The sequence below is a fragment of the Cyprinodon tularosa genome, unplaced genomic scaffold (genome assembly GCF_016077235.1).
Source record: "Cyprinodon tularosa strain WSP-4 unplaced genomic scaffold, ASM1607723v1 ctg539, whole genome shotgun sequence".
In the NCBI taxonomy this organism is placed as follows: domain Eukaryota; kingdom Metazoa; phylum Chordata; class Actinopteri; order Cyprinodontiformes; family Cyprinodontidae; genus Cyprinodon; species Cyprinodon tularosa.
The window spans coordinates 786,607-797,095 of record NW_024039273.1 but is presented as its reverse complement, the minus strand read 5'-3'; the positions used below and the strand labels follow the sequence as shown (position 1 = coordinate 797,095).

The 10,489-nt window shown below is 44.7% G+C and overlaps 1 protein-coding gene across 2 annotated transcripts in view; it reads right to left on the bottom strand.

Moving 5' to 3' along the window:
* Positions 1-4,673: 4,673 nt before the first annotated feature.
* The window catches only part of tpst1 (tyrosylprotein sulfotransferase 1), a 43,460-nt gene continuing 37,644 nt past the window's right edge, over positions 4,674-10,489 (bottom strand). Inside the window, exons 4-6 of one of the 2 annotated variants that reach the window (XM_038304609.1) lie at positions 5,800-5,850; positions 5,333-5,401; positions 4,674-5,102 (exon numbers count right to left, since the gene is read on the bottom strand). In XM_038304609.1, the coding sequence (XP_038160537.1) occupies positions 5,366-5,401; positions 5,800-5,850 (87 nt within the window). In that variant the 3' untranslated portion in view covers positions 4,674-5,102; positions 5,333-5,365. The remainder of the gene's footprint in view (positions 5,103-5,332; positions 5,402-5,799; positions 5,851-10,489) is intronic. The other variant, XM_038304610.1, reaches the window with a different exon arrangement.

Sequence of the window (10,489 nt, the reverse complement as noted above, 5' to 3'; positions counted from 1 at the left end):
TAAAGCCCTGGGGCGCGTCCGGCTCCAGGCTGCACGTGATCCAAATGAGCCAATGAGCTGTCAGTCTGGGTTGCTGCTGCTGCTACTTTTAGACACAGCAGGCAAACCTGTGGCAAGCCAGGCGATGGGTAAGAAGGAGAAGACCATGAGAAAATGAGAGCAGAGAAAGTGTGGACTGCTGGAAGAACTGGTGAAAGAAAAGTGAAATGGCGTGCTCAAAGATGACCCTGCACATTTAGAGGATGTTTGGCTCAACCTGCTGCTGTGAAGCAGGATTCTCCACCATGAACAGAATCAACAATAAATCTGGATCCAGGCTCAAAATGAGCTCCTTGATATGTGCTTGAGAATGGCTTAGTCTCCGGTTAAACCCAGGTTTAAAGCCTTGCAGGGCAGCCTAAAGCCCACTGCCAACATTAAGACAGAAAAAAGAAAGAAAAGAACAAACAATCAGTTCAGCTGTTTGAGAAAATATGGGAATCAGGAAATTATCTATAAACCAAACTGAACGATTGTTGTTCTCTACTTAAAAAACACTTTAGATTTTAAAATGGAAAAGTGTTTTTTTATGATCAGGATGACGATAGAAGTTTAGCTGATTTGCTTTAAAATCGGTCCAATAATCTTTCAGCTGAAGCAGAGCCTGAGGCCTGCAGCTTCATCAGCCTGCATGTTTCCAGTCCTGCTGAATAAAAAGATCAACAAGCGAAGAAAGCAGGTCCTCTAGTGATGGGCCCAGTGATGCGTGGAGCCCATGGAGCTAAACGCTGTATCGGTGCGCATGTCGTTTAAAGAAAGTCGTGTGACCAAATCTGATACAGGAGTTGTTTCTGACTGACTCACTAAGCTGTGATTAAAAACATATCTGTCATCATGATGCATCTGCTAAAAAAAAAAGTCTCATCTTTTGAGGCTTATCATCAAAATAAAGAATTTTGGAGCAGCCTAAAAGGAACAGGAACAGTTCAGTTGTGTCACTCTGTTTATTTACTGTTTTTAACGTACTTATTGTTTTTAAATGATGAGTTAAAGTCCAGAAGCATCCATTATACGATATACGTTACATTATTTATTGGCTGCATCTGAAAATATCAAAGATATTTTCAATTTAAACCTAAATGTTAAATAATAAAACATAACCTAAAATGACTTAAATATCATTGTTCTAGGTCATCAAATCAGTTCAGTTTATTCTGTCCGATCAGCTGCCTGTAGCGTCTTTAAATGTCCAGCAGGGGTCAGTATTCTGGGAGACAGTATCAATCATAGAGTCCAGGGTTCATGGCGACCTTCAGACTGAGCGGTGCCAACCTGCAGAGCTGACGCTGAGCTGGAGGCCGAATCGAAGCCGAGAACAGAGGAGAGGAGGCAGGGAGGTCAACCATGTCTGCATCCTGTCCCAGAATGATAATGTCATTAAATAGACTTCAGCAGAAGCCTTATATTGGCCCCACCCCTAAAAACCCACAAGTCTGACCTAAGTTGACGTCGTTGAAGCGCATTGCCCACAATTCATTGCTCTATGTGACGCTTAAAGCTACAGTGTGTAATAATTACAGGCATATAAATTCAGAAATTTAATATATTATACATAACTATGTTATTTATCATCACCTATGAGCTCAGCCTTTTAACCATAACATTTGCGTTGCCTTAGAATTCGTTATTTATAATTACATAGGAGCGGGTCTCGCAGCCATGGAGGCTGACATCTTTGCGCTACGGCAGCGCAGAGGCAACAAACTAGCGATTGCGAGATCGCCCATGACGCTCGAAAGTAACTACGGCAAGTTGAGAGAGATGAACTGAGACGGTACTGAACAGTAGATGGCAGTATTATGCCTGAGAAGCGTTTAGTCTGCCTGAAACCAAAGAAGAAGAAGAAGCAGGTATACTGCGCCTCAGTAACAAGAAAGGTGAACAAGGCGGCAGGCGTGAGTGACTTTGCAAACTGTTTGGCACTGTGTGGCCAAACATCAGACGAATGGAGGATCATGCCTACTCTGTATCACAACGAAAAGCGGCGGACACCGAACCCCCGTCATCTAAGAAGCGGAAACACGACGAGAATAAACACAAGTGTGACAAGAAACGGCAAAAAACACGGATCAACATTGGCACGGCATTTACACGATGGAAGTCACTGATGGAGGAAAAAGGTTTTCAAAGTGACGCTCAAGTTGCCAGTTTTCTCTTGGACAGGTAATTAATCCTACACACACAATTGTCTAAGATCACTGCAGTTTTTGGAGTACAGGATGCTCAGACCTGTCTAAAACAATAACATGCTGCGTGATGATGCTGTTACTCTCCAGTATACTTATTCAGCAACGTCCCTGACGTTTCACAGGTAATGATTCAGTAATTTTCTGTAAAATAATTTTCTGGATATATACCTCGGTTACTTCTCTCCGGCTCCTTTGGAGATCTTCAAGCCTTTCCTCCTCTGCTCTCACCCCGCTGGCTCCCCTCTCTCGCCTGGCCCCAGCTGCACGCTCACCCCGGCCTCTCTGCCCTCTTCCTCTCCCTCTTCCTTGCCTTGTAACCCCCGTGCCACCAAAATGACTTGGACTCTGTAAACGGGGAATATATATTCTTCCAGCGAACACAATCTCGCTGTTAAACTAATGACTACAATTACTTCGTCTGTTTATATCACCATGCAAAGCAGCTCACCAAGACGTCACAACGACGTAGAAAAAATAACGGGTATATTTATTATCTTAAGTCTACATGAAATCTATACCCTACACAGACTAATGAAATACTATCTGTAAAATTATCTATGTAAACAAACCTCATCACTTGAGAAGGTAGGTGATGCGGACGTCGTGGAAGACATTTTGTCCCGTAACGCTCGCCGTACTGTTGGGGGGGAGAAGCGGTGGGGGGGAGATGTTCATGTTGCTGCAGTCTGCAGTCTGACCGCTAGATGTCGCTGAAAATTACACACTGTAGCTTTAAAGCAAAAAACTAACTGAAATATGGTGATGATCCTCCTGAGCCATTCTCATTTTAATGAGCATAAAATTCCCCATAAATCTGCCACAAATTATAGATACTGGATTTCTGTTTTCAGCTTTAAATTATTTTCTTAGCAGTTAAATTACTAAAACATGAATCAGTTCCTTTCACTTCTGCAGATTGTTCAAGGTTAAGGGCGAGTACTGAGGGTCTTAAAGGTATAGAGGGCGATCTTTTATTTCCGGGTGGATCGTCTCAATAGTTGGTCCTCCTAACTGTCAATCATCCTGGTGATATGTTTACGTAAGGCCGTCCTACGAGCTCGCCCTCGTTTTCACTTACCGGTGGTGAGTCTGATATTTTGGAAACGAAGCTTGTATGAGCGATGCAAACAGCAACTTTAAAACGGTGTGCACGAGGAGAAATGGGCTTGTGCACGCTCTCGTTCCACCTACCTTACTGTGCTTCAGTGACGCAGTGATTAGCACGCAGAACCCATGTACAGAGGCCTTAGTCCTCCACGCAGCCGACCCGGGTTTGAATCCGACCTGTGACCCTTTGCCACGTCTCTACTCCCTTTCCTGTCAGCCTACTGTCCAAAAAAACTGAGTCACTAGTGCCCTAACGTCGTAGAGAAGCGGCTGTTCCAACCGTTGCATTTCTGAATTCTCCCGATTGGTGCCCGACTTTACACGAGTGAATAAAGTGAATGTGATTGGTAGATTATCAAGGGGGCGGGATTGTTGTGGTGGAAGGTTCACAAGACAGTTCGGTTGTGGCCGGTTTGTTGGAAGCATCATGCTAACCAGTTAGCATCTTAGTGCTAGCAGGTTCCCAATGTGAAATTCCATTGGGACCAAGTAGCACTAAATTGGTGACTTAGAAACGACGCTGTCAAGGAACGCTATGGACAGCGGAAACATGCAAGAGGAGGAGAGTTTAGTGTCGGAGGTCGTGGATGAGTCTCCTCCGTCATCCATTTTTTATTTAGAGGAGGAAAGCGGGGACGAAGATGTTGTGGAAGAGGACGCCAGGGCGGCAGAAGCTTGGTTTGGTGTAGAAGGCTTCCAGCCGTACATGTTTGAGCCCTTGCCTCGCAACGCTGCCAGTTCTGTTAGCTCTACGCCTGCCGAAGACACAGACGTCCATCCCCGTGAACACTGGGACGCAACTCAATGGGAAAGGAAAGGATTCTGGTTTCAACCGTTGCGTATATTAGCTGCGACACATGAATCAAGATGCTATGACTGAAAAAATTTGATTGACAGATGAGCGCTGATATATGATTGGCTGAATTTAGGTGTTCAGGCTGACGTAGAACTAACTGGCCTGCAGAAGATAACGGGAAAAACACTCATTTTAAGACAGGATTTTTATAAAAATAGAGATTTTCTCAATTTTGGGACAATATTATCTGATAAAGAGAACATTTATATATATGTCTGAGCCAGAATGATTTGACATTTAAAAATGACTTCCATACGACTTTAAAAACTTAAAAAAAAAATAAAGTAGAGAAGGCGGGTCTTTTCAGAAATTCCTGAAAATCCTCCACTACACATTTAATCCTTCCAAAGAGCTGAGCTTCTAACCAGCTCTACGCTGCCCCCTAGTGGAGACATCACCGGCAGTGTTTCCATTTTATTGGTGAAAACTGAAGTTTTTATTCATTCTCCAGATTTCTAATAAAGAAAAGCAACAGACTGGGATATTTTCTTAAAAAGCATAATTTATCGCCTTGATACATTGAACTAAACAGTACCCATGGCATTGCACAATAAAAGGGCAGGAAAAACAAAAACATTAAAATAGATATTGCAGCTTCAAAAAGTTCTCCTGTTCATAAATACTGGTTGATTTCAGTTCACTGTAGTTTCTTACAACAGAATCACAGTTTGTGTGTTTTTCTCTAAACATCCAGAAGTCGCTCCTACAAACGCCATGATTGGTGTGACACATGATGACATCAGCAGACATTCAGTGGTGCTGAGAAACGGCGCCGTTCCTCACGTTAAGGTACAACATTAAAGGCCGGGGGTCCTCCTGAGGAAGAGGAGGGAGAGCAGCCCACAGGAGGAAGAAGAGGAGCGTTGTGCTGACGGCGCTCAAAGACGTCTGAGCCGCCGCTCTGCTGGGTCCTGGACAGATTAGGACAATTCATGGCGATCGTTAGGCCTCATTTTCTGAGCTAATTAGGAGGTTTGATTTGAGAAAATAAACTTTCAGGCTTTGGTGTGTTTGTCAACATGGAAATTAATCACAAATAAAGCAGCAGCAATGCAACTTCAGCTCTTTCTATTAAATTTCTTTCATCACTATTTAGGGATGTTTGGAATTGAGTCCGATCTGTTAGAAACGTGAACTGTACCTTTGTGCGTCGGTGCAAATCGTTCCTCTGCTTCTAAAGCGGTTTGGGCTTTTCTACAGATTTCTGGATCTGAGAAAGAAAAAAAAAAAACAGCTTTTAGCATCAGCCCTAAATTAGAGGCAAAACGCAGAATATATATAGATATAAAAAAATAAAAAAAGTAAAAAAAAACAGCAGATTTAACACAAATAAAAAAAATAGATGGAAGCATCTCAGAACTAAACACTAAGGTCGATTCATCCAGCTGCCAGCAGGGGGCAGAAAAGTCCTACAACCAAAAGAAAACAGAAAGAGAAAAAAAAGGGAGAAAACAGCAGAAAAGCAACAACAGGCAGCGATGAGACGATGAAGGACTGGAAGCAGATGGAGTCCCATCTTCCACACAGCAAAAAAAAAAAAAAAAAGCAGAATCAGAGAGAAAACCAAAAAAAAAAAATAAACAGCAACAGACAGGAGGGCTACTGTACCTGAGATTGCTCCTTCAGGAATTCTGGGAGCTGAAATTCCCCTTTATAGACCTGGAAAACAGAGAGAGCTTCAGAGGGGGGGTGGATGATGAACAGGAAACATGGAGCGGCCTGTTAATGGACGGCCGACTGCCCCCCTCCATCAACAGACAGTCAGGCTCTGATTGGACAAACATTTGGCACAAAATATGAAAAACTATACGGAGGATCAGAGATTAAAGTAAAAAAGGTGAGAAAAGGAGGAAAGTTTTCATCCTGAGGACAGAGAGGGAGCTCAGCTTTCATTGATCCGCCTCATGGCTGCTGGCAGCATTTCTGGATTTATTCCTTTATGGAGAAACGAAGAAGAAAACGTTTCTAAACCACAAAAATAAGAGAAAAGCTTCTGAACTTGGTAACAGATTTACACGTCTCCTGATTTATCAGGATTTATTTTGGATGTTAAAAACCATCCCTGCTGGGCTGAGCTTCTTAAGGAGGAGCTGCTCCTGCTTTCACCCTCTGATCAAAAATGGAGTAGCTTCAAACAAAGGAGGCGACTCTTTCCTCCCAGTCTCTGCAGACCATCTGCTTCCCGTCTCCCAGTAACAGGTAATCAGACTGACCCACTGAAAGGTCCAGTCTGTCCTCAGCTTCACACAAATCAGAGCTTTCAGGATTTTCTCTTTGCACCAGAGAACAGGTGAGCTGTTCACCTTTTGTCACCATAGCAGGAGCTCCAAGCTGATTGGACGAAACAATAACCGTCCAAATGTTTGCTGGTTGTGATTCTAGCTCTACGGTTTCACAGCAGGGAATGAACACAGCAGTAGGAGCCATTTAAAAGTTCCCTACTTTCCTTTTTAAACATCAATCTTTGTACTAACATATTGAAAGTGGGGGGGGTCACTCCATTGGCTGGAAGTTGCAGGGAAGTGGGCTGATATTCGCTGGCGTTTGACTGGGAACGGCCATTTTGAATGGCTGCTACTGTAAGTCTGCTGGACTGAAAGGACCCAGAGGTGAAACCGGTTCTGTTAGAGCCAGACGCCTGCAGCTCAGGGCGGCGGTGCCGACGGCGCCTCAAATGCAGACGAGGAACCAGTCTGGTTCAGAGGTTCTGATGGAGCCTCAGATGGACCGCCCCTCCAGAACCAGAGAGCATCAAAGCGCCGCTTCCTGTGACATCAGACATCAGGCTCTGAGCGGCGGATCCATTAGCTTCATTCATCAGCTGAACATTTCCCACTGAACCATCCAGCCTGTTTAGTGTTGATCGCAGCGAGATGCTGATTTATCAGCCTGGATCCAACAACAGGCTAGCTTCATGCTACGCAGCCTTAGAAATAAAAAAAACACCTTTGTGATGTTTAAAAGCTAAACTTTGAAGCTTTAAAGTGAGGAAAACTCGACCCGAGAAACCCTGACCTGGTTAACAGGTTTCCAGCAGCAGATTTTCATCTGTTCATGTTTTCATGCCGTTTAAATGGCTGTAAAACTCTGCAGGGAAATAACTTTTACTACTTTTCTAAATGAGTTTTTTCTTCAGCAGAATTAACGAGTCCTTTTTCTAAACCCGGTGCTCCAAACGACTCCTTGATCTTGATATTAATATATTCCTGACTAATATTCCCTCATTGTTCCTGTATCTGGGCGTCCGTTCATCCTGGGAGAACGTCAGAGGTTCATGCTGATTCAACTTTAGTGTTCATTAAAAGAATACAAGATTACAGCAGTAATTTTCCTTAGTTTGCTTTTCAGACCATCCTCTCTGTTCCAGCTGAGTAAAATATAATGATGCTGCCACCGCCGTGTTTCACAGTGAGGTAACGGCCCACTGCAAACAGACAACCGCTCTCTGCCTTGAACTCTATAAATCAGATGGATCCAAGGCTTCAGCCGGAGCTGCTTCATGTGGATTGATGCACGGCGTGGCCCATTAGATCAGTCAGCTTCTAACCTGATGCAGCCGAACTGGTTTCCTCACTGGTTTCCTCCTGTTTCCCTCCAAGATGCAAATTTTTCTGCATTCAGGTTTAGAAGCTAATTTAACTCAAATCAAAGGATCAAACTTTTAAATCCAGTCTAAAGCTCTTAGCTGTGTGGATGTGATGAGGTTGGAGTTCCTCACCGCCGCCAAGTGAGGTGGCGCCGCCTCCAGCCTGCAGCTCAGCGCGGTGCTGCCAGCGGCTCCCAGTGACTCAGCAGGTTAAACGCAGCGAGAAGCCGCCGACTCCCACCAGCAGGAGAAACGCTGAGCTACTCGCCGCCATCTTCTGTGGGAACTGGTCTGATTCCAGTGGGGGACTGGAGCTGCTGAACTGTGTCACCTGCTGAAGAATTAAATCCCTCTAATTTTCTCTTTCTGACTGTTTTTCTGTTTTCCAGTCAACAGACGGCGTCTCTCCCGCTAAGCTGCTCAGGAAACGTCCGCCTCTGTTTTAACCAATGGAGCGTCGCCTCAACCCGGATCGTTTTACCTCAAACATTCAGGTTTGTTTTCTGCACCAATTTAAACGCATCATTTTCACCCATCCATACGTTTTCTTTTCTTCCTCTCTATCCGGGCCGGGATGCGGAGGCAGCAGGCTAAGCAGAGATGCTCAGACTGCAGCCCTGGCAGAGACCAACATGCACCGAGAACAGGTCGCAACGCGATCCAACCCTGCTGCGTCATCCAGAGAACGGACGGCCTTAGCAGGGGGCCGCCATGTTCAACCTAAATGTTTGAAAAATTACAAATGTCTGCTCTGCAAAGTTTAAATCTAAAACATTTTTTGGTCCTGTGCTAATTCTGGATGCTGCTTTCAGGGTCTGAAAATGTGAAATAAATCAAATTAAAATCATCTTCATATCAACCAGTCTAATCATTTCTGGGTCTGATGAGGTTTAACTTTTAATTTATGATTAGCTTGTTTAGGTCATTTCACATCAAATACAAACGCACTGAATTTCGCCGACGTTCGTCTCATGAACGTCCAACCATCTTGCTTTATCAAACAGGAGGATCCCGGCCCCGCCTCCTGGCCCCGCCTCCTGTTCAGCCGATCTCAGCAGACCTCGATCTGACCAAGCGAGTCGCAGCCTGATTGTTGAGTCCAGCAGATCAGCTCCACCGCCACAGGTGGATGATCACTTCCTGTCTAGGATCCAGATCTTCTGCAGGGAGACGATTCGCCTCCAGAGACTCTTAGAAACTAAACAAATCTCCATCCCTGCTTTGCTCCTTCACCCTTTACCTCAACCCCTCCCTGACAAAGGTGTTGATGGCAGCAGCACATTTCTCTCCAGGATGGAGTCACAGCCAAACAGGAACAGACCACATGAAGCTACTATGAGAAAATCACTCAATTGATACAATTTCCAATCGATTTAATCCACAAGTCTGCGACCGTTACGAAGCAATCTCCTCTGTGATTTAACACCATATTAACTATCAGACGCCTTCAATGTTGTTCAGATTCGATGTAAGAGCATTGAAATGATAGCAGCTCAAAGTGAACGGCAAGAAGCGAACCTCCAGAGGAACTGATCCAGGAACAGTTTCTGCTCCAGAGGAAAGGACCGTTTTCACATTTTCATCCAGGTTTTCCACCTGCTCAGGTTAAAGGACCAACAGCCGAGTATCATCAGCTGATCACATGAACCCTGTGGTACTCTGAGCTTAAAGAGCCATTATTATCAACATGATCAAACTGAAACCTGTTGAATCAGTGAGCTTTAAACAGAAAGGATTTCCTCGTCTCTGTAGGGCTGATGGTTAGCATAGCGCCCTCCAGCTCCATCTAACAGAAGCATCAGGTTTGCCTGGAAGCCGCAATCAATGGTCTGAAGCGGCTTTGGAGTCGTTCTGGTCCCTGGTGAGAAATGGATATATAGATCAATAAGTTCCCAGCTTCTCCTCAGAGGTAGTAATGAGATGGGATGATGAAGGACGGTTCTTCCTCATCGTAATCATGTTTGGCTTCCTGGAGCCTTAATGATGCAGCCTGATCCTGCAGCATTGATCTGTCCTTATTCTGCCATCATAGATTCTCACAGCTCAACGGCTTCCTCCTAATTATACCCGAGTGGCATTAATATTTTCATCATTCTGCTTCATTCTATCTCTATTCTCCCACTCTGCAGAATCTGTTAGTTCAATCTCTAACGTTCTGCTCTCTCTGCTTTTCCTCATAGTAGCTTCATCTGGTCTGTTCCTGTTTGGCTGTGACTCCATCCTGGAGAGAAATATCAGCTGTGCTGCTGCCATCAACACCTTTGTTTCTAGATGTTGGAGCTTGGCCTGTTTTCCAGTGTAGTCCTGTTTCTCTGACTGTGACTAACTGGATGTGCTCTCTTCATCCTCTGACATGGGAGCTGGCTCGGAGCTCGTCTGCCTGGCTGTGTGTTTCCTGGACGGGGCCGCCTGTGGAGCTGGTTGACAGTTGCCTTTTGTATCTATGCTTCTTTTTCTATGTCTGCTTCTGTCTCCTTGAACCCCAGTGGGCCTCAGCAGATGGCCGCTCACACTGAGCCTGGTTCTGCTGGAGGTTTCTTCCTGTTCAAAGGGAGTTTTTCCTCTCCACTGTCGCTACAAGCATGCTTAGTGTGAGGGATTGCTGAAGAGTCAATGAGTCGATGCAATCAGCTGGTTTTCCTTAGATAGAAAACTTTGAATCAATCTGACTGGATGATCTGGTGAACTGGAAAGTGACCTGAGATGACATGA